General features: G+C 41.8%; 2 protein-coding genes across 4 annotated transcripts in view; both read left to right on the top strand.

The window, feature by feature from the left end:
* Positions 1 to 574: 574 nt before the first annotated feature.
* Positions 575 to 9,908, top strand: tmem230a (transmembrane protein 230a). Of its 3 annotated transcripts, none has more exons than XM_072372240.1 (4): positions 575 to 685; positions 2,283 to 2,378; positions 3,198 to 3,320; positions 7,254 to 9,908. In XM_072372240.1, exons 1-4 carry the CDS (start codon positions 659 to 661, stop codon positions 7,392 to 7,394), a joined length of 387 nt encoding a protein of 128 aa, XP_072228341.1. In that variant the 5' UTR covers positions 575 to 658; the 3' UTR covers positions 7,395 to 9,908. The 3 variants fall into 3 exon arrangements, with proteins under 3 accessions (XP_072228341.1, XP_072228343.1, XP_072228342.1); XM_072372242.1 differs by having other exon boundaries at positions 601 to 685; positions 2,287 to 2,378; XM_072372241.1 differs by lacking the exon at positions 575 to 685 and having other exon boundaries at positions 2,277 to 2,378.
* Positions 9,909 to 10,503: 595 nt separating this feature from the next.
* The window catches only part of igsf9a (immunoglobulin superfamily, member 9a), a 55,052-nt gene continuing 38,675 nt past the window's right edge, over positions 10,504 to 26,880 (top strand). The window contains exons 1-3 of the mRNA XM_072371647.1: positions 10,504 to 10,707; positions 18,242 to 18,336; positions 18,473 to 18,673. Of these exons, the coding sequence (XP_072227748.1) occupies positions 18,276 to 18,336; positions 18,473 to 18,673 (262 nt within the window). The 5' untranslated portion in view covers positions 10,504 to 10,707; positions 18,242 to 18,275. The remainder of the gene's footprint in view (positions 10,708 to 18,241; positions 18,337 to 18,472; positions 18,674 to 26,880) is intronic.

Below are 26,880 nucleotides of genomic sequence, written 5' to 3' on the forward strand. Positions count from 1 at the left end.
GGGATGAAACAGGATCAAAACACCCGCGATAAAAATTGATTTTAAACCACGGGAATAAAGTCTTTGGTAATAAACGATCACGATTTTACAACAGGAAGGTGCATTGACCTAAGGATTACACGTAAATGCAGCTTTGACTTTATTCGCTAAATTATTTACTTAAACCTTGATAAAGTTCAGACAAAAGGTTTTAGAAATATCATAGACTTAATTTACCACAAGTAAGATTTAATTTGCTGAAATGCTGGGTATTTACTATAGAGATTATATCACTCAACATAAAGAACAAATAAATGTACTGTACTCATTTTGGCAGCTTATTATTGACGAATCATTACCAAAATAAAACCCCAAATCATAAAACAACTGTTAAACAAGCTATTTTCAGAACTGACGTTGAATTAAATACTTTCCTTTGTGAGTGGATACTTTAACACGGATCATTTAATTTTATCACTTATCACCTGTCCTCAGACTACTGCCGGCAATGAGCTTGCGTGCGGACGGAAAACAAGAGTCTGCGATACAGCAAGAAACTGGACAAGATCTGTGTGCGCATGCGCAATAACAAATGAGGAAGTTGACGTAGTTTTTCATCAATGAAAACAACGCAGATGCGGCGCCAGTAAGCTGCAGCCTTAGCTGGACTGGGACATTTATGGTGTTTGTTGTACCTCACACGAAGGTAAGAAAGCAAGGAGACAAAAATACTTTCAAAAGAATTCTCGTGTTTCAGTCTGGCTTTTGACAGGATTACGAGCTGGGGGGGCTAATGCTCTAGCTAATTTAGGTAGTTAGGCTTAAACAAACGAGGCACAAAACTCAGCTCCCCATTGAACAAAACATAAAACTAAGTTTGTTTGCCAGCATTAACGGAGAGATGAACAGTACACAGAAGTTCTCAATAAATGTGCTTTTGTGACAATGATTTTAAGCTGCAGATAAGCGAAGCATCTCTGGGGACGACTCAGGGGTCATCTCCTGTGTGACACAGTAAAGCAGTGCCATATGCGAAGCCTGTAACTATAGAGTTGTTGTCTTTAGGGAACTACAGTCCTCATGACTTTACAAACACAGTTTCAAATCCCTCCTCAATAAAAACAACCCCGTCCCCGTTCAGTCTTTGTTTCCTTCCCAATGCTGGATGTTCCCTTTAGTTTAATTAGGTTATGTTTTTTTTGTTGTTGCCAGGCATTTGTTACATTTTATAATTGTATATGGATATCTGAACATTTAAATCTAAGGGTCCACAGCACAGCCTAGCTACAGATGACAAAAACTGCATGACAGACGTGTCGATGAGACAGTTCAGCGCTCCTCTTTACTGTGATTAGAAGGTAACAGCGATTCCTCTTCATGGATCTGGCGACTCTTGGGTGGTGGGCTCAAGTGCAGGGACTGCCGACAAGGCCAAAGCCTCCAACATGAACAGAATTAAGGGCTTAAGGAGCGTCAGATCACATGTGTGGTCACACGTCTGATCCCTTCTAGGGCAGATTGGTATTCTAGTGTTTCTCTCCAGCCTCTCTTTGCATGTGGATGCTGCTTTCATTGAAGCGGTGGTAATTAGTCGTCTTGATGAGACTGCTTTTTATTAACTTTCTGAGTTTCTTGTGTGGAGTGAAGGTGAGACTTGAGAAGGATGAGCCCCTCCTGGATGACAAAGGGAAAATGATGGGAATTTCCCCAGACAGAAAATGTGTTTGAAATGGCTTGTTGCTTTAAAAAGTACACCTCAAGAGTCAAATGATTCGCTCAGTCGCTGGTAAATCAGAGACTTCCCCAACTTTTCCTCAGACACCTCATTTCTCTTTTCGACACACACACACACATACAGATATATATATATATATATATATATATATATAACACAGAGCCGTTCGCTCAGATGAAAGCGTCTTTCAATGTTTGTGAGCAGAAGCGACAGAGTGGAGCTGAAAATGGGGGCTCATTATGTTCTACCCATAACCTCTTTGTCTCTTTCATTAGGTCATCTTTTCCAAAGTGTGAAGCTTTTATTCTGGTTATGTCTGGATTGTGAGGCAGTATGTTTTTAGATAGTTTAAAATGATTTCTAAGTTTGCAGCTATATGAGCTTTTCCTGAAGGTTGCGTGTATGATGTGTAACTGAGAATGTTGACAAAAAGCACTTCAAAGCACAATAAATACGTGTGTGTGTGCATATATGGTAACAGAATAGAGTTTAAATTGCAGACATGTGGGAGGCTACCTTGAATGAATAACTGCATCTATTTCTAAACACCTTTTATGCTATCATGAAGGCAGCTCGAAGCAATATGTATGCGGCTGGAGTATCCAACAACAAGGTCAAGTATTCGAGGCTGGCTGCTGATGACGATGGTTACATCGACTTGCAGGTGAGACACACTTTCGCTACCACATACTTTTATTGCCAGAGTAGTTGATTTACTAAAAAAGAAGCTGGAATTGAACAGGGCCGTGTAAAAGATTTCCACCCATGGATGTAAGTTTACGAGGTGGTGCGATCGTCCACGTTACATGGGAATTAAACCCCTGAGATTATTGTAAGAATTCCTAACCCAGAGCACGTAGGTGATTGGTGATACGGTGAGCTCGACACCTTCAGGATCAAACAACTTTGTCCACCGTCTTATTGTATCTTGTGATGCAGCTCGGTGATGCAGATTTTTCAGCTCGCAGTAATGCAGCCACATCTGTGTTCAGTTGCTCCTTCTGAGCAGATGCAATTCTCTTTAAAGCGGGAGTACTTATTATCTCACTGTGTTTATGTGCTGAAAGAGGAAGGATTTCCTTGTCACTAAATCATATTTTAAAATACAACGTCACCAGCTCCTTGTCGGTGACGTATTGAAGGTCTATCCACTCACATTGATATGTTTCAGCTTTAGTATTTCAACCCTGTTTTGGAAATATTGACGATGTTCATGATGCTTGTACTATGCACCGACAGTCTCATTTTATTCTCTACAAGTTTATCCTTTCTACTTTTCAGTTTCTTACCGCACAAATGGCCGTAAATAAACAAACTGTGGTCACAAAGCGCGGCTTTGGGACAGAACATTTGAGCAAAAGCTGTCTGTTCCAGTCTGTGTCATGTTAAAAGACGAATTGAAATGAACTAATATCTTCAGCATAGTGATGACAAACCAGTTGACAAAAATGAAAACATTGTGTAATAATTTTGCTCATTACAGTTCAAGAGGAGTCCCCCAAAGGTCCCGTACAAGGCTATCGCCCTGGCCATATTCCTGTTTCTGATTGGATCCTTACTGATAATCTTTGGGGCTCTTCTTCTGGCAGGAACCATAAAGGTTGAGGTGAGTTTTGCCAGTGAATGTAATTATTTGTCTTTTCAATCAAAGATTTTAACTGATGGATCTCAAACATACATTGCCTGGAACGAATAAAAAGTTGTGAAATTCATTCCCAGCATGAAGAGTGAAGGACAGTTTCTTATCCTGTTATGATAAATGCAAAGCATATCAGTTTTCAATTCCCTTAAAGTGACGCTTAACATCCTGCAAAGCTCGTTTCTGGAATACATGGCTGCTGACATGTATTTGTGACGTCTGTCTCAGCCACCACCTGTCCTTTTTGGAAGATATCATGTTTATGTAAATCCTCTCAGGGAAGGTTTGTTTTCATCTTGTTGTGTGTGTTTGTCAGTTGCATGACCCCAAACACATCAAGGCTATCATAGCTATAGCGTCTAGATTTGAAAAGAATAGTAAAACCCAGTACTCTGCTGTACTCGGATTTGGGACCCCCGGCCTGGATGTTTTACACAAGCTACTCCAACACACCTGATTCGTAAAGATAGAGCAGGTCCTCAGTTCTTCATTAGACTCAAAAGCCTGATAATGAGCCATTTATTTGACATGTGTAGGAGCAGGGACTCCTGTAAAACATATGGGATGAGGGGGGCAGCAGCTAGTTAGCTTAGCATGAATGCTAGTAGCAGGCTAAAAGGTTTCAACAAGTTTTGTGTGGTCCAAAAGTAACAAAATGTACTTGCCAGCGTTTTTCTAAATAGAATCATCAATGACTATTTTACATGTCATTTGCTTGTTCTGGAGAAAAACTGCAATTATTTCAAATTGAAGTAGTGATTTTACTGGGACACTGCAAAGTTCAATGCATTTCTGTAATGTTGGATCATAATAAGCAGAAGAAGAACTGATTTCCATGAAAATGTTTTGAAAAGATCTAGAATCACTGTTTCCCTTTTTTGTTTTTCTTTTAAAAGCAGACTTGTGTAAAACCCCTTATGAGCAGTCGCTGTCCTACATGGAGCAGATTGCGGTCACCGGGCTAGCACGGCTAAAAGCTCAGAGCAGGGTCATGGAAAGAGCGTCATGTAGGAGCAGCTCGGCTCTCAAACAGTTCACAGGAGTTTGAGCCGAAGCTGTGTAATGGAATTTTACACCGCTTCTCTTTTCCTTCAGGCAGTTACTAACTTTCTCAGTTCCTTTCTCTTAACTGCAGAACATCAGTGAAAGTTGGCTCTTTCAGGGTCTGAGCAGCGGTTAGCTTGGCTCGCTGTCATCAAAACGTCTTTGGTTCTCCAAACTGAAAGCGCTCTGTCTGCTGCAGGGAAGATAATTACCATTCATTAGTACTTCACATAACCCTACTTCGGAAAGTGTGCCATATTCCAAATAACTGCCATTCTGCATAATATCCTAAACGGCTTGATGATTACGATTACAATATTTTTCGTGGACTCTTTTCTTTTTTTCACAGCAGACTTCTTTACTTATCGTAGCAGGAAAAGCACAGGTGAGGCACATTTTGTTAACGCTGGCTCAGTCTCATTAAGTGACTCGGTGAGCCGTAACAGGGAGCGAAGCTGCACGACACAAGGAATCTTCAGCTGGCTTATCAACATGAAACGCAGCCATTTTTTAATGTGAGGTGTTAGAGCAGTGTTTGAACGGCTGTCCTGACGTTTCTTTGTCATGCTTCTGCTCTCCTGATATTACTTTTGCTTCTCTTGGCTGCAACACTTTTGTGTTTTTGAATATAATGAATGATTGTGATAACTAATAGCAGGGAGTGCCAGCCTCAGTAGATCCCATGCTGTGGTTTCTACTTTGGCATTTCATGGCGAGATTACTGAACCTGCTTGTTTTTTATTGGTAATCATCAGTGGGAGGTTGATGGAATTTTTTTTCTTCTTTTCTTAAGCCCAGTTTACAGGTTGTGTTGGCAGATTTTTTTTTTATCTGACATGAAAGCAGCATCAGACTGTTTAAGCCTGCTGAATTTACCAATTAGCCCACACAACTTAGGGTAGCGTGTCTAATACTAGCAGATTACACAAGGTTCGGTGTGTTTATAATGCTGAAACGGAGAGCCTACGGATTCTGTCTGAAAAAGTTGTAAGAGCTGTGGGCCGAAAGAGTGGGGCGAAATCTTCTTTGTGTCATGTAACACGGCCAAGCGTTGCCGACTCAAATGAAAGAAAAAGTGGGAACTGATTCAGGAGTAAAACTTGCTTTACCTGAAATCAGAAAGCATCGTGGATCTCTTCACCCACATTACACCACTGTGAAAATGAAAGTTTTTGCTGTGAATCACAGTACTATCCAGAAGCCTTAAGCTACCCCTCATCTCTTTATATTTGACTTTTGTAATCTTTTAAAGTGCTCTTGAGCTATAGTTCTCCAGACTTTGGACATTTGCTGCTTTTTTGCTCATTTTCAGTCCAGTCTTTGTAGTCGACCATTTTCAGAGGAATGTGTTGTTTTTTTGTTTGTTTGTTAAGCCACTTAACTCTGACCTATAAAGACATTCAAGCATAAAAAAGTCACCTAATGCCCGGAATGAACCAGTGTCTACCCATCACAAACAACTTAGCTGTGAATCAGTTTTATCTTTAAGCTCTTTGTTAGGAGCAGCCTGTTGCAACGACACATCATTTGTTCTCATTTCTTTAGTTGCATCTAGAAATAATACCAAAGAAAACAGAGTTGCACATGCACCATCAAGCTGCTTCTCACAGAACTACAGTATCAGTAGTCAAAAATGTGTTTTTAAAGGATTTGAGGAAGCTGGACAAGTGGAGGACAAAAGAAGAAGTAGCAGGCTTACATAATATCAACAGCAGATGAGCAATAGCTGAACGTGATGTCTTGAAGACTCAGGAAAAAATCCAGCAAAGAGCTGACACAGAGAGATGCATCTGGACCTTGAGCTGATCCATCATCAGCCTCATCAGAAATGGTCTCCATGGAAGGGCTGTTTTTATGGAAGGGAAACGTGGAGAAAAGGCTGAGCTATGCCAAATGACACAAGAAGTGGACTGAAAATCACTGGCAACAGGTCTTATGGAGGGATGAATCCTCCCCAGAGCCCGGACCTCAACATTATTAAAACAGTGTGGGATCATCTGACAGAGAGCGGAACAAAAGGCAGCCGACATCCAAAGAAGAGCTTTGGGATGACTTTCAAGAAGCCTGGAGAACTATTCCTGAAGACTACTTAAGAAATGACAGAAAGCTTGTTTCAGAGGGTTCAGGCTGTGTTGAAGAATAAAGGAGCTTAGACCAGATATTGATTTTCTTAACTCTGTTTTTAGCCTTACATGCTGCATTTCTATTCATGTTTGCACATTTCAATAAATTGCTGAACCCGTTTCCTTATTTCCTGGCAAAAAAAAATGGATTGACTCAAGAACTGCACAGTACTGTAAAATAAGGAAAAATGAAAACCTCAACACAAGGTTAAAACTCAAGTTTTTCTCCCAAACAAAGAGAATGCTTTAAAGCCTGACCACACAGTACTGCTGCAGTGCATCTTTGAAAACAAGAGGGAGGTCTGCAGCAACTCAGTGCATGAGACTGCCATCTGGTGGTGAAGTCCAACACATCACCCAGCTGATACAGCAGCCTCCGCCTCCTGTGCATGAAACAACTGCTGATTTACATGAAACCAGAGCTCAGACAGATGAATGAAGTCATCAAGCCTGCAAGTCTCCTGCACACCCTCTTCATTTGAGCGTATTTATGTTGTTGCTGGCAGGCAGTGTGGTGTTAAGTACGTTAGAGCGTGATGAGTGCATTAGTCTTTACTGTACTCCATGTATTACTGGGATACCTCCTCTGGCATCATATTACCAGATGATCTATTCAAGTATTTCATGTTTATGTGGAAATCTATTAGAGAGCACAAAAGTGTGAAGCATTTGTGGTAAATTGTGAGCTCGTCTTTCCCTCATTACAAATACACGCTTTTTTTTTCCCCCCCAGCATCCCGACCGCACCATCCCTGTCATCATCATAGGTGTCCTCGTTTTCCTTCCTGGATTTTACCATTTGAGGATCGCCTACTATGCCGCCAAGGGATACCGGGGTTACTCCTACGATGACATTCCAGATTTTGGTGACTGAGCTTAGTGAAATCTGGTGTAAGTCGCATAATCTTCTCCCTTTGACACACTATGTACCCTGAGACTGACGCCTGCTACTGTTTACTTTTCGAATGTATGCAGCACAAAAAGAGCTAAATCCTTTGGATCAACACCGTAGAGACTTGTGTTTATCCAGCGGGGGGAATCATGCAGGAGCTCTGCTGAAATCTATAATTTTGTATCTGTTTTCATATAAGTGGTTAGCTCTTGCTGCCTCTTTCTCTTTTTTACTCTCCACACAGAAGGTGGACAGACCTTAGAGACTTAACGCAGCTTTATTACAAGTGTATGAGTGGAGAATGTCAGAACAGCTGCATGCCTGCAACTGTTTCCCACCTAACAAATGATAACATACCTTGGATAAGTGATGCCTTTATTTTCTTACAGCTGACAGGGTTTGTTTCGGAATCTTTGTGCTTTTTGCGCAGTAGTATCACACTGTGTCTTGAATGAAGGAACAAATGATATTAGATATTTGTCTATATAATCATCACCTCAATCACAGGAAACCGTTTTTCCTGAATCATCAAACCAATCTTATTTCTGGAAGAGTTGGGGAATTTTCTTAAAATCCAGCAAAAAGTCGAATCTGTAATTTGTTAATTGAACCTCAATCTAGAAAAAAACAGATGAAAGGAGTTGATTTTTAGAGTCCTCACTGACTGACTTAACTGTATTTGCAGAATATCGGCAATTTTAAAATTTGGTGCCAGCAACACACTAAAAAAAACTTGAGAAAAAGGCATGTTTGCCATTGTGCTACAAAGCCTTCCTTTTACACTTTTTATTTATTCGATATTTGAACTGTTGGTGCTTTATAGAGGAAGCTGTGTCTATTCTTGCGGCATACAAGATTTCATCAGATCAACAGATCCAGATTGTATGTGTCGAGCACACGGACTCTAAGGGGGTCTTAGCTGGAAAGGTGAGTAACAGCAGGGGCAAAACAGGCTTTTTTTGTGCAAGGTCAAGCCAGCAAAGCGAAACATGCCACTCTGTCCAACGACACTGTTGTCACCCAGCTTGATGTGTGTAAGCACACACTAATGCACGGCTGATCTTCTTCTGTTTAATGTGTGAATAACTAAGGAGGATTAACAAGGATGTCTCTGTTTTTTGTGTCGGCAACAAGGCACATCGATAAATGAAAAGGGCCTTTGAAGTCGCACTATTGGAAGAATGGCGTCAGAATCTGTCCTGTTGGGAAACAAAAAAACACGGACCTTCTGGAACAATATGTTGCCTTGATGGTAGCATATGTCTGTCCAAAATTCCAGTTTACACCTAGTATACACCTAGGTATTAACGTTATCGTCACACGTTTACAAATCACCCATGACATGCACGCTAACGCACCCCCATACCATCAACGATGTTAGCTTTGGCAATGGCCTGGACTCTGAACTCTGAACTCTGGCACTCAGAACCACATGTCAGATTTTTCCAAACGCCACTGAGACGGGGACTCATCTGAGCACAGACTCAGGGCTCAGGGCTGATGTGTGGCTTGCTCCTTGTGTAATGCAGTTTTATGGCTAAATTTATCAGCACAACGCAACAGTTTCATCCAAGGGACTGACGGTCATGTGCATCCAAACCACCATCCTTTGAAATTTCCTTTGAATCTTTTCACAGTACTATGCACTGTAGATGTTGAAAGAACAGAGTTATTTGCATCGTGCATTGAGAAACATTTTTTTTTGGAACTTACTGATGTTTCTGTGACACAAAGACGTTAGCAATGACCCATCCGTGCTTGGAAAGATAAAGCCTTTGGTGGCTGCTCCTTTTATACCCAAACCTGACACCCTTACCTGCCACCAAACATCTGTTGCCTGTAGAATCCTCCAGAACGCTGTTACATGTATTTCTATAACCTTTTCTCTTTCTTGCCTCTCTGACGAATGTCTTGGAGCGTTGCTGACATCAGATTTGTTTAGTCGGTTTACATTTTCCAAACACAATAAAGTTAGTAAAATGAAATTAACTAAACTTATTTAGCTCAATTTAGTCTTGTGGACCGCTCAAAGCACTTTTACATTACAGCTCTTTTTAGTCAGTGTAGTGTTTTTTCTTTAATCACACACGCTCACATACTAGTGAACGCATCTGAGAAAAAGTGGGGTTGAGCGTCTCGCCCGAGGATATGTCCTCTGTGGCAGAATGGGATCAAACCATCAACCTTCTGATTGGCAGAAGGTCCCTCCTGAGCATCATTGAAGACGCTGCTCATCTTTTCTTTGGATTTGTGTCTGCTGAATATAATTTCAAATGAAAAATTCCCCAACTTCTCTGGAAACCAGGTTTGTATTTGCAGCATTATCAAAAGTGATTATTTTCTGGATGTACGGTGTATGTTTTTTATTAAATGTATATCTTTGCTGTTTCTGCGTATTCTTGCTAGTCCTTGTATGAAATATTTATAATGAAAGTTGTATGTTTTACCTAAGCTTGTGCGTTTGAAAATAAAAGAATGAATGAAGTGGAAATGCGACCGTTTACAGTTGAATCGCCTGTAAAGTCCTTTAGAAGTGATTGTGATGGTAGCCTGAAAACAAGTTGTGGTTTTTGGCAAAAGAACCTCAGTTATGGAACTTATTGCACAAATAAAACAAGTAAGACTGACATTGGACAGACTGGACTTCCTTCTGCCACCTTATGGTTAACTTGAACAAAACCTAAAGAAAACCGCTGAAAACAACCAAAGTATTATTGAACATATAGATTGATATTTATCTCTTTCCCCGTATTGTTAGTAACACAATGAAAGGTGCAGCGAGAACATATGTTGATTCTCCCGGGTGGAACTTCTTGTTTGGTCGTCAGCATGAGGTAAAGCACACCCTCTTGTGGTTGCCATTAATCTGGATGCCATCAAGGGATTAAAAAAAAAAAAAAGTTGCCTTTTCATCCTGTGTCTGCACAAACATACGCAGAATTAGCTTAAACATTGAAGTGTGTGTTGGTCTACTTTGATGTGCTGCTGAGTTCTTTTGAGCATCAGGAAACAGGAGCGAGGGGGGAGGAGGCAGGGTGGGTGGGATGGACCAGGCCGGGGAGCCGCAGAGCGCGCACACGCTTCCCCGGCACCTGTGCGTGAAACGAACACCTGTTGCCGGTGGGCTGTGAAAGGAGAGAAACTCGCTGCTCGTGTTTCAAGGGGACGAGGCCCGCTTCCAGTTTGCCAGGCGGTGACCTGGTGTCAGCAAAAGGGACGCTGAAGGTGGACTAAAAGCAACACGCAGATGATGAGTTTGCGAGGGGACATTCACCACTAAACGAGCTACAAGCAGGTAAGATGGAAGCGAGCCTCTGACGTCCTGCGGCTTTGGAAGGAGGAGAAGTGGATGATTTCGAGCTCATACTGCGGAGTGCGAAATTTCCTCTCAATCCTCTGATCTGTGTCGTGCGTTTAAACGTCAGTAATGAGGTCTCTGTGGGGGGGGGGGGGGGGGGGGGGGGGGGTTTCATTAGAATGTGGCATAGGAAGTCAAGAGAAGCCAATTCTCACGATCACCTCAAAGGTGTCCAATACAAACTGTTTGCTCTTTTATTGTGGCCCGAGTCTGTTGTTTTTGTCCTCTGGTGGCCCCTGGTTTAATTGGGTGTGACAACCTTTATAATGTGTTATTAAGCTCTCTGGACCCTCTGGGACTGCACACACGGACACACACACTCTGACAAGATAGTGTGTGAGAACTTTGCTTCAGAAAGCCTCTGTGAGAGTGCTGTTTTTTTCTCAATATCTTTTTTTATTCAATACATTAATTTTAACAGCTGTAAAGCATTGTTTGGAAATATTTCACCCAGATGGTTCAGAAACAAGCAGAGTGTGTGTGCTGAGAAGCGTTTGATTCTTATCCTACTCAGTGCATTTAACGAGGACATGGATTTCTTTTTCTTTCTCTTTCATGTGATGCCTGTGTGCTTCTTCTACCCAGTAGGGAAAAATGTGGAGCCAGAATGTAAAGAGCCGCAATACAAAAATCTTATTTTATTTAGTTATTTTTTTTCTGTACTATTGAATTAGTCTGAGACCAAAGTCTGTCTCTGTTTCCGCAATTATGGAAGAAATATTCTTGTAATTTTCCCACATGAGCCTCATTTAATGATCTCAAAGTCTTTTCCTGGTTTGATTGAGTCTGCTCAGGCACCAGCTGGGTGCAGTTGATGTAATACTTTCCAGAAAGTTGACGTCAAACAGAGGTAGCTCAGTTGGAATTAATACGGTGCGTTTTCCATGATGGACGAGAACATAATGGTTGTCAGTTGAATTGTGACCGTGAGCGCTTGACGTCTTGACACTTGAAGCAGTCTGAACTAGACACAAATTACTGCTTCATCACCTTTTGTTGCTCAGAATGTTGGAAAACTCACTAAAACTGCTATTTTCTACTCAAAGCCCTTGAAAATGCAGCGTTGAATAAAAGGACACTTATTAATAACGCTTATTGTTAGAGAAGTTATCAAAGATTCAACTGATCAAGTGTTATTTCAAATCTCGCCAAATCCTGATTGGTTGACTGGAGTATGTGACCTCATTGTTTAGCAAACCGAGCCCAACCCACATAAAACCATAAAGAGGAGCCACCTGGGAGACAAAGTGTGAGGCGTAAAAAGGCTCAAACTGCCACCAAACTCGGGAGTCACAAATCTGATATTTAGAGTCAAAAGCCTTAATTTGACTTAAACACTAATCATTCGTGTTTTCACTTCGAATTTGACTCAGAACACGCTTAAACCCAAAGATTAAAAGCTTAATTGCAATAATCTGTGCATTTTCCTCACGGCTTTGGATCAATTCGACAGCAGCCAGTCACATTGCACGAGCTCTGGGGAGAGGAGCGCTTTGCAATGCAGATCAGCAGAGGACAGCTCGCCCTGTTTTCCTTCAGATGCAAAGACTCTGCGGTTGTCAAAAGAAATGCAGATGACAACGCTGAAATGATTCAGCACTGAAATAACACATAATTGCTCAAAATTGGATGGCAGTCATTTTTAAAAACAACTTCAATAGATATTTCAGTACATCACACCATCATGCTCAGGGTTAGTCATTTGGAAAAAACATTCAGCTGGAATTGGATCTGCTGTATGACTTGTTCAGGACTTGAAAGGCAGAGTTTTACTTCAGCTTCACCAGGAAATTGTCTTTCTTGACTTGGGACTTGCACCGGGGGCTTCACAAGTGAGTCATTTTAATGGATTTGGAGGACAAAAGATAGCAGCATTCACCCCGTTTCATAGAAGAGATTCCTGATGTTTGTGTTCCGGTCACAGGAATGCTTACGAAGTGAAAATCTCTTTATTTCCCCTGTTTTCTCTTCCCTTTTCAACCTGTCCTATTTCCTCTCTGTAAGTGCTAGCTGTGCAGAGGGCTCCCACTGTATGTGTGTGGATTTAGAAAAAAAAGTGAGCTTTTCTCACCCATGTGCAAGTCAGGAAAGAAATAGGGAGACCAAGTAATGACGGCAGCCAATGCAGAGGGGGAAAAAAACTCAGAAGTAGAGTGGCAGCACAGTCTCAGAAATGTAAATGAGATTGGGCTTAAAGTCCCATTGTTAGAAAATGGTAGACTTTATACAACATGGTACAGCTGTAGATGCTCAGAAAGAGCAAGAAAATTACATTTCAAGTCAAACTAACGTTTTTTCAGGACTACTTAAAGCTGAAAGAATGGGATTTAAAGCTGTTGGGGAGAGTATGCACTTCTTTTTTTATTATCTGGTTTGAAATGCTTCTCTTTTAATCCAAATGTGTAACATTGAAATAACTGTCCATCGAGCAGAGAGGCTCGCATGTCACTCTTTTCATGCTGCTGTGCGATCTTAAACAGGTCAAACTGTGAAACTCTGGATTCACTCTTCCTCGTTTCGTGTCACAGGTCAGCTCTGTATCAGGAAGGCAACTCCAAAGTACATCCAGGCTCATGGCCTCGACAGTCTTTGGGACAGTCCGGCTGTTCCCACGTAGCTGGACAGTGTAGTGATAAGATTGCTGCTCTTCATGTGGGTGACCAGAGTTCAAACCCTGACCCCCCTCTGCCTTAGGCAAGACCCTCTTACACTACCTGCCTACCTCAGATATGAGTGTGACTCGCTTTGGATAAATGCTTAGATATGAAAATAAATATTGACTTGAGAGATTGTAATAGCTTTTATACTCCCCCAGCCATCCCTCTATTACCATCATCAGTTCGTAGTTTCCCAGTATTTGAGTTTTGATTAAATCCTTATAAATACCGCCACAACCGGCTGGATTATTGACGACCTGACAAACAGACCACAGTTTGTGTGTCTGAGGAGGTGGTCAGCAGCACAGGAGCGCCACAGGGGACTGCACTCTCTGACTCCATTCATTTGAATCGTTGCCAGGTCTGAAGGAATTGAATCAAGTTATCTTCGAAACAGCCAAACAACCACCTTTTTTTGTACATTTCTTTTTTTCTTCTTTTCGTTATTAACATTTCCGTTCGTCTTGACTTATCCACATCTTCCAAGTGTGTATCACAAACTGCCGTGGAACCGAGAGCGAGACGTTTAATGTCAGTATGGGGATCGACGTAGAATGATGTTGTGAGACGTTGAACGTTCATGTCATCTCGTACTAAGGCATCAACTGAGTAAGAGAAACAGTGTCATTGTCCAGCATCTGTGGACCCAAGTGGCTATCATACTTTAAAAATGATCTGCTTTGATTATTAAAATCCTCTGAATGGGTTATTTGTCATTGTGGTGATGTGATATTTCTGATCTGGAGTTGACACAGGTTGCATGTTGAAAATAGCCTGGATTCTCTGTACCGTTCCTCTGACTGGCTCCTAGCTCGGCTCATCTGCCCCACGCAGCTTAACATGACTCTTAAAATAAAAATAATGATATTTCTGTGTAGTATCATGTTGGAGCCGGGGGAGATGGAATCATGGAGGCCTTACCTTTGCAGTCACAACTTGACTCGGCTTTGTCTGCTGTATTTATGGGTTAAACTTGGCCACCTTGCAGTTTATCTCACCTTTGTAACTTGAACTGAACTCCATGCCTCCAGTCTCTGTTGTTCAGCTGTGTAGAAATGGAATATTCTCAGTGGTGTCTTTGAAGCAATGTTTTTGTAAGTTCAGAGCACCGTTTTCCATGAAGTTGTCTACATTAGCAGTTTGACCTTTCCCGCCCTTTTTGTTTGGTCTCTGTTCGGAGGTTGATGCCCAGTTTAGGTCTCTGGCAGACACAAACGGCCTCGGAAGAAACCGAACCCACTGATCAAATGCCCTGTGCTTAAAACCGTCCTCTGGTGTGCTAAGAGGAGACGGAGCGGCTGATAAATCTGTTGTCCTGTCTCCGTCATGATTGATAAGCTGGTCTCCATTTCTCACTTATGTAGATTCAAATGGGAGCAACAGAATTTCCATCACTGACAGTTCTAATTCAGTCAGCTGATGAATCTGCGTGAGACAGGGTGCTTTCTTTTGAGTGCTGCTGGCTCATTTATTATGGCCTTAAACATTTGCCAGAGTGCTGAGCTGTCACCGTGCTTATGTTTATGCACGTCCTCGGTGTCAGAGGAAAGTGTCTGAAGGAAAATGTCTCCGGACGAGACATTTTCGAGGTTACCAAGACTTGGAGCTTTGTTTTGCTGTGATTTAATGGTGGAAAATGTCCTGCGTCTTAATGAGGTTTTTTTTTGCCTCTCATCTTTCTCCTTGCTGTGTTTGCCTCACTTTCTTTGTACAAAAGTTTTTCTTTTCTTTTTGTTGTTGCTGTTTGCTGTTTCACCAGATGCACAGATAAGTCTGACCTCACCACAGCAGTTAAGGCCTAAAAAATATTTGTATTAATCTGTAGCCGTCTGCATTTGTCATTTTTATTTTAGTCCTTATCATCTCCACTCTTCTGAGGGAACAAGAAGCTGGCGATAAAGAACGAGAAGCAGATGCTGAGCATCTGTTTGGTATGTGCAAAGCCGTGGCAACAGGCAGTTACTGTGTGAAGAAAAGAAGCAGCAGAGTCACGGTGTTGAAGCATCTCCTTGGCCAGGCTTGCTCAGTCTCCATAAACAATGAAAGCCTAAATCAGATGTGAAAACTTTAGGATAAAACTTTCTTTGCACAAAGCTACACGAGTGAAGGACGCAGGGACGGGAGTGTTTATGTTCTAATGAGCTGTGATGAACAGACGTGCTGCGGACTGAGTTTCTTTATTTTTTTGACTTTCACGTTGATTCTGTCAACTCTCTGCATGCTGTGCTGTTTGCTGAAGCATGGGAGTGTTGCACCAGGCACAGCAGCTGTTGACAGCCTGCGTGATTGTTTTCTACCAGTACAGCCCGAGCCATGAAATGCAAAAGCCTCATAAAAGCGTCATGGCCAGGGACGGAATAAAGGCCATACATACGGCCACTGGCACAAGAGTGTGTTTTATTGCTCATAGTCGTGGGGTGCAGAGGTTGCTCAAGACGGCAAGGACTTCATTCATCTGATCAAATTCTATTCCCCTCATTTATAGAATCAAGGTTTTCAGTTGGTTAGAATATTAAATTGTAACTAGTTGCATGATTGTCTTAAATCAGCCTACGTTAAATCCCCAGCTGAGCGAGGCGGATGGCTGCCCACCCTGAGTTGGCTCCGCCAGAGGTTTTTCCTGTTAAAAGGGAGTTTTTTCCTTCCACAGTCGCCTCATGCACGCTCAGGACGGGGGACTGGATCGAAGAGAAGTTTCGGTGCCATCTGTTGATTACCTTTGCTAGGCTGCTTTTATAAAAAATTGGCTTTGTATGTATAAATCAGCCTGATTTGGAATTTAATTGGATTGTACCTTTGAAGAGTGAGATGACATTTGTTGTAATTTGGGGCTATATAAGTAAAATTGTACTGAATTGAATCAGTCTGGCGTTAAAAAAAAAAAAAGTGGCGTTAAGAGGAAGTTTTGTTAGATTGTTATAAACTGGCTTGTTTTAACAGACCTGGTTGTAGCGTAACTTTTTGTCATGAATAGAACTTGTGTTTGGCCTCTTCAGTTTGAACCTTAGCACAGTGAAAGTGGTGACGACAACACTGAAGACATGACTAAAGTGAGGGAGCTCCACTTCAGCTAAACACGCTGTGGTGGGGCCGAGTGGGGGACTTCCTGGACACTTCCCCTCAGGGCAGTGTGAACAGACCAATGGCAGCGCTGAATTCAAATCCTAATTGTTGGTTTTGGTTTGAGTCTGAACTTTGATTCGTGTGCTTTTAAAAGGTTTCAGAGACTGAGATTTTGAACCGAACAATGGGCACTGCTGCTGAGGATTCTGTAAAACATTAACAATCGGTCAATGTTTGTGAACAGGGGCGTGTCTCGCTGTCAGAGTTAGCGCACCCCACAGAGAGGGAAATGAAAGCAATGGTGATACTGCAGGGGTGAGAGCTGATGTTAGTGTCAAACTTCAGATCTCACTCGTCTTTCAGCAGTACAGAAACAGAGATGAGATGAGGTTTCGTTATGGTCTCCTTTCACAACTAGCTGCACCCAGAAGCTCTTTCATGTTGACAAAAGTATCAAATGGGTCAGGGAGGACGTGGTCAGAACGCAGGAAGCTGTCATTGCTTCGTCTGTCGTTGAGGAAAGCTGTGAAGACTTCTCCTTTTCGACTTTCATCTGTGAGCTGCACCAGGAGACACTGAATTGATACATTTACTGCCGGATCGTAAAAGTTGTGGCATTTTTTTTAACCTGACATTTTATGTCATCATCAGTCCAGATTGGAAGGGTGTAAAAGTATGTTTTAAACTCTGAGGACTTTGAAATAATTAAAAGATTTCATGGGTTTTCAACAATGTACTTTAGTAGGAAAAGGTCAGTGAGTCGGTGCTTTCATCAGTCTAGACACCGAACCCCACGCTGCCTCTGACGTGTTCATCAGGGTGTGTGCATGTGTGTGTGTGTGATAGTGGGGCCCCTGCAGAGCCTGTAACACTGCATGGACAAAGATGTGTATGAGTGTCGGTGTGTTTTGCATTGGTGAATGTGGTTTGTGGTGTTAAAGCGCTTTGAGTGATCAACAAGACTTAAAGTGCTATAGAAATTGGGTCCATTTGCCAACACCATACATTTAGTTTTTGCTTGGCAACTTCGATCCACTTCTATTGATTCTGGCACCTTGCAGCCAAAGACTGCTCAAGCTTTAATAATTTGGTGTCTCTATTTTATACAACCCGCAAGACAAAGTAGGGCTTGTTACCTTAACATTATAAAGCAGTGCTCAGGGTCAGCGGTAAAATGTATTTCCATAGAGCATTTGCACTGCATTATCTTGCATTATGTCAGCGCTACGTTCCCTTCAAAGCCTCAAGATTCCAATGACAAAGATGGCAATTTTGCTTCTGAGAAGGTTGACGCCGTCTCTTCATTCTGACATTAGGTTTCACTCTTTGATGCCTCGCTCTCCCGTCAGCTCAGCTGGACTCTGTCCTTGAGTGCTGAGTCTCTTGGGTGCTCCAGCCAAATGTCTTCATTGATGTGCTCTACAAAAAACACTTAGATGCTGCTCCACACATGACTCCCCAAAGATTTATTTGACATTTATGACATTTACGTCTAGAAAAGGAGATAGGGCCAGGTTTTCTGGCTGCAGAGGCGGCTCTGCCCATTTGTGTAATGACATGGGATGAATTCCAGTTATTGGAAAACTGTATAAAAATGTAAACGTTCCTTCCCCCTTCCTGCGAAATTATGAGAAAAGTGACAGCTCTGCTACAGCCTTTTTAGCTTGGAAATGAAGTCACAGATGGCTGTCTTCTGATGTGCAGCCCAGGAGGTGATGCGAATGTGACACCTGTGTCTCTTTTGCCAACAGACTGAGCATGCTGCGGGTTGTGTGAGTGACAGATATGGAGCCTGCGAGATCATATTGGCAGACTTTCACTGTGGTGGCAGTTATTTGTCACTTACGTAAGTACCTCCATTGTTTGATTTGAAAGACGTTTTTACAAACTGCTATATTTCCAGCCAAGATGTTTGCAAACCTTTGCACATGCTGGGGTTTACTAAAACTAAACTGTGATTTTGCTGCTAATTAACCAAACAGTGGTTGTCGAAGGCGTAAAGTCAGAGGTCCACGGAAAGGTTGGAGGCTTGGCGGAGCTGGAGTGTAGTGTTTCTCCATCAGACCCAGTGGCTGTGTCCTCTGCATCCCTGCATGTGGTGGAGTGGATTCAACAGGGACTTGACATTCCAGTCCTGATTAAGTTTGGATCCCATGCCCCCCGGGTCCACCCGCATTATGAGGGTAAGCGCCTTTCTTTCACTGTCATAGCTGTATTTGTGTTCTGTTGCCTTTTCCGAAAGTACATGTGTTATTTTGGTATTTTTATTTTTTTAAGCCTGACGTTGCTTTATATTCCACCAGCTACACATGGGAGCTACTTCACTTCTAATGGACAAAATTCTGATTTGTTACAGTTGTCTCAAAGTCCTTGACAGTAATCTCAGGTAGCAATGCTAGGCTACATGGCTTAGCACATGGGCACACAATCATGTGAAAAAGAAAGCACACCCTTGTTCAGTTCATAATGACATAATAAACCGAGTCATTATCTTTTTCACAAAAGCTAGGCCGAAATGCAGAAGCAGTGTTTGAAAGCACCGTTCAGCCGTCCACTCTCACTGGAATTATAAAGGTGAGTCGTCACCAGATGCTGCTAATCAAATGCATTTTGTTTAGCAGTTTTCTCAGTTTGCCGGTCTGGAGTGTGTTAAATCCCAAATGCCCTGAGAAATTGAATTTAAAAAAAAAAAAAAACCCACAGCAAATCATGCAACAGGACGATGATCCCAGAATGGCTGAAAAAGAAAAGAATCGAGGTGTTGCAATGATCCAGTCAAAGTCCAGAGCTCAACCTGACTGATAGGCTGTGGCAGGGCTTTAAGAGAGCTGTGCATAAACTAATACTCATAAACCTCAATGAATTGGAACGATCATTTTAAGCCGAGCGGGGGAGGCTGATATACAGAAAACAACTACCTCAAGTTATTGCTGCTAGAGGTGCTTTAATAAGCTGTTGTTCTTAGTTTTTCACACAATGACTCTGCATTGTTCCTAATTTTTGCAAAGCCATGTTCATCTGAAGCTGAAGCCATAAGATCTAGTGAATGTAATGTAATGTAATTGAATAAGAGTGTGCTTTCTTTCATACGACTATTAATGTCAGCGTTATTGGTCAGACTTTGGTTCAGACTGAGCTGTGTCCAAATCTGTGTGACTGTTGGAAAAACCTTTTCACAGATCCTTGTTTCCCCGAAAGATAATCACTATACATCTTAGTGATTGCCTGCATGCTGGTGTTCGTCCATGTTTTGACTGTCCTCTTGTTGTAATCTCTGTGTGAGGAAAAACTGTGCGCCGGGAAGTCACTACAGAGTACAAAATTAAAGCATTTTACTGTAATTGTCATTCACAAAGAAAGTAGAAATTAAAGTCCCCTGTTCAAAGTCTTTCATTAAGAGCCATTGGCCTGAGTTCCAGTTTCTTCCACTGTGAAAATGTAACCAGTATCTGGGTCTCAGAGTTTAATCAAAAGCACACCTTAGTGGCCTTTCAAACCAGCTAGTTTTAAATGCACTGAAACTCTCACGTTGCATCATCATCTATTGTGCACTTTTCTGCCCACAGCTCAGAGAACAAAGACGGTCTGTGACAAAAAAAGGTCCTCAGTGGGCTAAGACTACCTTTGTGTGGCTTCCTGTTATCCTTTAAAGTCACAAACAATGGGACAAATGTGGCATGTCTGGGTGGTTCAGATCTTCCTTTTGTCAGAACCATTTTCTTTTCCAAAGAGATGCCTCTGGAGATATTCCACCTATAGACTTTTTTTTCAAGGTGTTTGAGTTTCTGACGGAGCACCATTAGAGTTTTGACTCTAGTGCAGTTTTTAAAGAAAATGCCAGAAGTAGCATAGAGATGCCACTTCAAAGAGTGGAATTAATTTGCAGAATAACACTCAGGTGGGAGTTAGCAGGCTACTAAGTTGCATTAAGTAGTTAACCTCTTAATTTATTTTCAGCAACTTCACTACTGATGATAGATTGCAGATGGCAGCAGTAGACACTTCTTAGCTTAATTACTGCTAAAGCAACCCTCTTAGTTTTCTACTTACTCACCGTTGCATCAGTTGTTACTTCCTGTGTGGCTAAACACTGTTCCAGCCCACGCAAATTAATTTTGAATTCCAACGGAGCTTCTAGACACACTACTTATGTCTGTATTTTGGGAAATGTGTTTAAAGTGATAGTAGCAGGGGGAAAAAACATCTTGAACGCTTTGAATGAAAGGAGTTCGAAGCATTTCAGCAACCACGAAGCTACATCAGATGGAAAAGCAGAGGGACAAGTTTAATGTCAGTCTGTACTTTCATCTTTTTTTTTCTTCTCCCTTTTCAAAAAGGATACTCTGCCATAAATATCACAGGTGTGATACGCTTTCTAAAACAAGCTGATATCACGTGAGGAGTGGGTGTTGAAGGGATGAAAAAGAAAAGAGAAAAATAAATTAATCGAATACAGTTTAGGCAATTCTGATTTTCATCAAAAAGTCTTTCTTATTCTTGATTTCTACAAAGTATTCCTTCCCACGTTGGGCAGTTTATTTCTTTCTCTCCTCTTGGACAGTTGAAGAAGTGCATGGATTTATCAAAAATGTGAACATTTATTAGGTGTAGCCCCAAAAGTCAAATTAATACAAGCTGTACAAGCTGTACAAATTAAAACCAACAAAAGTGCCCCTTTGGATCAGGTATTTATATCAATATTACTCTGAAATATGCACTTTCGTTTCCCAAAACAATTTTTTTAGGTACCCAAACTGGAGTTAACGGCATTTCTGGGGACTACTTTCAAATGTGGATTAACACACATGTGCTCTCGTAACCTGTAATTTGTAAAATATTCCAATCCTCCAAGTCTCTACACTAAAATGCAACAACACCCTTGGCATCGGACTGATTGCTCGTTCAAACACAGGGTAATGATCCGTAATCTGTGCACTTAGGTGTGTGTTTGTCAAGGGATCAGAACCTGCTTTTAGCTGAGTCAAAGCCATTCCCGTCTTTGTGGGATGCCACTCCCTTGGCCAACCTGACCAGGAAATGGGATACTGACATTTACATAGCCATAAAGACGGAGAGAACCTATGCTGATGTATTGCCTTAAGTGGGAGCAGGATGGACTTTAATTCCAGCTGGGGCTCATAAAAGACAGTAGGCTTTTTGTTGCTGACTGTTCACGCTGTACATCGATGTCACACCTCACCACTCTGGGTGTCAGTTGAGAAGAAGCAGGGTAATATGCTGGTAGGAATAACCCGGAAATTTGCCTACTCTTTGTCCCAAGAATTACACTTTTGGAACACTTCACTCAACCAAAAAAGCATCCTCAACAGAAAAGCCCTGTCTTTAGAAGGACAGGCATGCTAATCACATGCCTCTCCAATGACAAGCGGAAAGCTATTTCTCGACCGGTACAAAAGGTTTGTAAAAGATGCTTTGTCCAGTCCGATGCTGAGCTCAGGCTTTCTCACAGGTACTGGCTGGTCTGTTAGTAACAGGTGCAGCATGGGAAACTAAAGCTGTGGAGCTGAAACGAATGGTGTGTATTTCACCCCCTCGGGCTGCGCATGTTCTCAGATGTCTCAGCAGTTTGGCTTCAGGAACCAGACTCCAACTGTTGTTTGGCTGCTGTGATTCTAACTCTAATCCAGCACTCTGCTGGGGTTCATTGTTTTGTTTCATCATTTATTCCTCTGCCCCACCTTTAAAGGGGAACTCCGGTATTTTTAAACCTAGACCTTATTTCTGGCATGAAATATGTTTATCTACTCACCGAGAACAGTTTGGTGAAAGTCGGCGTCCTTCGGAAGATATTTAGATTCCTCGAGATCCATATAACGGAGTGAACGGGGCTTAGACGATGCAGCCTCTAAATAAGGCATTATGTCTTTATTTAAACAATACTTTAAGACGAATGATTGAATGAACGCGTACTTTTGCACTGTTAGTTCATAGCTGCAGTGTTGTTGCTATTGGTGGCTATCAGGGGGCTTATTGTGGACTTTCTACACACTTGTCTACTGTGATGACGTCATCGACGCCCGCCACTGCAGCATAGCCCATTCACTCCAGGACGTCCATCATACTCAAAGTTGTCGTCCACGTCGTCAAAATCTGATAAATATCCTGCCATGTTGCACAAAACCATCAGTAGCAAACTACGTGTGAAGTTAGCCGACTGTCACAGAGCACCTTCATTCGTCTTAAAGTATTGGTGAAATACTACAGATAATGCCTTATTTAGAGGCTGCATCATCAATGCCCTGTTCTCTCCCGTTATATGGATATACATGGATCTCGAGTAATCTAAATATCTTCCAAAGGACGCCGGCTTTCACCAAACTGTTCTCGGTGAGTAGATAAATGTATTTCCAAGGTCTAGGTTTAAAAAATACCGAAGTTCCCCTTTAAATAGATCAAGCTTTCCCTTCGTCCAGACTCTTTGCCTTTGGTGATGTGCGTAGCTTCACGTAATGTGAGATACATTCGGTTTACCTTAGAGTGCTCCCCTGAGATTTTTAAGAGCTAACAGGAGTTTAAAAGTATTCGTTGTAAAAAAAAAAAAAAGAGCAAAAGATCAAAGGATTAGATGCTGCTCCCTTAGCGCCTATGCATCTGCTGATCATAGTAAAAAGCAAATACAGCTGTATAAATGCACTGTTCTCAAGCTCTTCCTGTGTAAATCCCTCCACAATCAGTCTGCATGCAGGAGTAACATGTTACTCACAGCTAAAACAGCTAATGTGCTTCCTTTCCCTGGTGAACAAATAAGAGAGCCTGCACTGGGATTACTCATGTTCTTCACAACAGCGACGGAGCTCTTCAATTCAAATTTCAAACCATGACACAGGAGAGCTTCAAAATGCCACAAGCAACCAGGAGTGAAACTCTATCGGTTCCTTTCTTTAACTGAAACCTGACCGCCTCTCCGCCTCTTGCCAAGAGCTGACGACATCTCTTAGAGATGATGTGGGCCCGCTGCCCGTGAACATCACATTTTCAGGGACATAAACGTCTGTGTTGCACAAAATGGTATTGAATTTAAATAATTTTTCATACAGCCCCCTGTCAAACCAAACAAGACACTTTGCAGATGATTCCCCTAAAGACTTTTACCCCATATATATATATTATTTTAAAACTTCATCTCTGAAATGTTTCACATCCATTTTGGGAGAAAGAAAATCAATATCTGTGGTGCATCCTTCACTCTGAATAAAATGGAAAAAGCACATACCGTGGCATTCCAAATGTTTAGTTTTGTCAGCAATGTTCCTGCTTCTTAGCGAGCTCTATAGAGGACGTCAGACCTGACCTCATAAGAAGTGTTCGAGTGAAACTTTTTGTTTTTCAAAGCATATGAAATAGAAAGTGAATTCAACACAAGTACAGCAGTAACAACAAGAAACGACCAGTTGCACAGTAAAGCACGGCAGCAGATTAGGGTTAAATTCCCTGATGGCCAACTGATTGAAATTACTTTTAAGAAGTCTTTCAAAGACAGCATGATTTGTATGAATGACGTAACTTCAAACTGCTTCTTGATCCATCACAAATAACAGAATGCTTTTTAATTAGAAGCTCCCTTTGGTGAAGACGGCGTCTGATTTTTCTTTTCCAAAGCCATTGTCTTAAGAGAGGTAACAAGCACCTCATCTATGAACTTGCTCCTCTCTAATTCAAATCTGAGGACCTCCCATTTCACACTAGATTCCTCTATTTGTTGAGAGTTGTGTTTCTTCACAACCCTGAATGGTTTTGTTTTTGAGTCACCTGAGAGTGTATTAAAGCACGGAGCCTTTAGGGGACTTCGGTTGAAGGCAGTCTGACAAATGAATGCATTGTGCAAGTGTGTGTGCACTGCTGTGTGCTGAATTGAACTGAGAGAAGATATTGTTAAGCTTGAACGTGTGAAAATCCTGCAAAGCTGCCCTTTGGAAAATTCAAATCTGTGGGTGTGCAGAGCAGGAGAACATGAGGAGGAGAAGTGATTATTGTCGGTGAAGGTTGGATGACGTTTATTGTCGGCGTGTATATTTCAGGCTCTGTTGTGGCAATTAGGCAAATTTAGCCAGTCGTTTAAGGCTTTGAAGGAAATTTACAGCAACAAGTTTGTAAATATATCTAAAGATTTAAGCCCCAATGGAATCAAGTTTTCCATTTGAATATTCGTAGATTAACTGCTTTTTGTCATTTTTATTTTTTTTTTATCTAGTGGAAAACGATTTAAAAGTGGCTGCACACCTCCTTTGGATTTCAAACTGAAACCAAACTGGTGCAGAATGGTGGGCTGTGTCTGATCACATCACTGCTGCTAACCAATCAGAGTGTGTGTGTGGACGGGGGCGGCGGTACTGTGTTAGCACTTTGTTAGCTGATTCATGGGGACTTTAAATGTTGACTGTCCTCAGCAATTAAATTAGCTGGGTTCTTACGGAGCAGTTTAGGGACACAGATGATGTGCAACAGCTTCCACCCTTCATGGAAAAGCTTTTGTGACCTGACTGCAGAGATTTGCATCTGTTCAGCCATAAATGCTTTAGTTACTTTAGATTATTGTGTTGGGTCATAGGGTGTGACCCCTTGGAATCTTGAATGTGTGTAGGTCAGATTTAGCCGAAATGTTGAGCTCTTTACAGTAAATGTGCAACGGTAGATTAAAGGAGCGAGATAAATAACAAAAGTGAGAATACTTTCAGACTACGTAGAACAGTTGTCATTGCTGCAGCATGTTGTGCAGTACACATTTACTGCATTGAACTGTTCAGTCTTTGTTGTAATTACATAAAGCTTTTGTTATAATTATGTTATTTTTTTTTTCAGTGCAGAGTGAGACTTGAAGAACTTAATGGAAGCGCTGCTGTTTTATTTGCATCAACTATGCAAAGCTGAACTTTCCCTCTTTTACTACATTCGGAATTTATTGGTGCCAGCACACTAACCTTTGTCAAGCATGCACAGTTCATTTTATGGTTTCAGACATGCACAATGCAAACAACTACACACAAAGTAGGTGTGCTAAGGCTGGGAGCTTAGGTCAGGATTGACCCTAACTGCGACTCCACTTCATTGTTGTACAACTCATCTGACAACCTAGTGTTACATCTAAATATGTGGCAGCTACTGCACCACCAGTCCACTGCACCATATTAGTTTCATTATAAAGACGCCATGGTTTAAACCCTTATTCACAGAGCTTGATTTTAGGTTTCCTAGGTGATCATTCGTTACGAGACCTGCTCCAACATTATGGCTACTCAAAAAACAAATAACCATCAAGGAGCTATGCCGATACCCACTAAATCGTGTCTATCAGCATAGCTCTTGTACAATAGTTCTGTAAGTTTTTCATTTATTGAACCACTTCACGCAGATTTCTGGGTCATTCAAGCATCAAAAGGGCACCTAACTCAAGGGATGAACCAGTGTTTAACAGACAACTTGGCACAGAACCAGACCCAACTATGTTGAATAGTACCTTAAGGCTCTTGGTTACAAGCAGCCTGTCTCAAAGACAGCTCTTTATCCTTTTTCTTTAGTTGCATCTATCTTTTTCTTTGCAACAACAAGGTGATTCTCAAAGAGCCGTTTGAAAGAGCCGCTGAAAACTTGGCATATCCCAGCATGATGTGCCATGTATCCTTAAAAGCTTTGACAAACTGGATAAGTAGAGGGCAAAAGAGGAAGTGTCAGGTCTAAACAAACAATCTACCTCAGATGAACAATATCTGGAGGCGATTGTCCTCAAGAAATAGGAAATAAATCCTAACACAGGACCTGAGAGGTGCATCCATTTACTGTTCTCTGAAGCCCTATTTCTTATTTCTATATATAAAGAACTGCAGAGCAGCTCAAGACTTTTGAACATGACTGTATATCTAACCTCATACTAAATTTGCCCTGCACTTAAATCTCTTGCAATGATGCGTTTCTTTTTTCTTTTTTTTTTTATGGCAGTAGTTGTGACATTCGGTCATGCTTTTACTCAACCCCCCCCCCCCCCCCCCCCCCCTCCCGCCCCTCCCTTCCCTTTTACCTGATGACACTCTGCGTTCCAACAACATCCCTGCCTCAGCACAACCTTTCCAGCAAGGTGCCATAGTGACCCATATCGCGCTAAGGCAATAAACATAAGAGAGGGAAAAAAACTGCTGAGGGTCAAAGGGTAGGATTTTGAAATGTTCTAATCCCTAGAGCGTATGCTGATGTGTATTTTGCTCCACTGTCACCCCCACCTCTTATTTCCCCCTGTGGATTTAGTCCCCTTTGGTGGCGTGGAAAAGTAAATTGGGTGTGTTATCGCTGCTAGCATACCAAACTCCAACTTCCTGGATCTTTTTTTCCCTGTCAGGCATGTCCCTCCCTGCCACAGTCACTAGAATTCAGAGCCTCT

The sequence above is a fragment of the Leuresthes tenuis genome, unplaced genomic scaffold, assembly GCF_036924035.1.
Source record: "Leuresthes tenuis unplaced genomic scaffold, fLeuTen1.0.hap1 SCAF_19, whole genome shotgun sequence".
NCBI classification, from domain to species: Eukaryota; Metazoa; Chordata; class Actinopteri; order Atheriniformes; family Atherinopsidae; genus Leuresthes; species Leuresthes tenuis.

What these genes read in the sequence shown, in the direction of transcription:
- tmem230a (XM_072372240.1), top strand. Translation starts at nt 659, where the DNA reads ATGGTGTTTGTTGTACCTCACACGAAG. An exon ending in TTGTTGTACCTCACACGAAG is followed by an intron (nt 686 to 2,282) that starts GTAAGAAAGCAA and finishes GCTATCATGAAG; the next exon opens with GCAGCTCGAAGCAATATGTA. An exon ending in CAGGAACCATAAAGGTTGAG is followed by an intron (nt 3,321 to 7,253) that starts GTGAGTTTTGCC and finishes TTTCCCCCCCAG; the next exon opens with CATCCCGACCGCACCATCCC.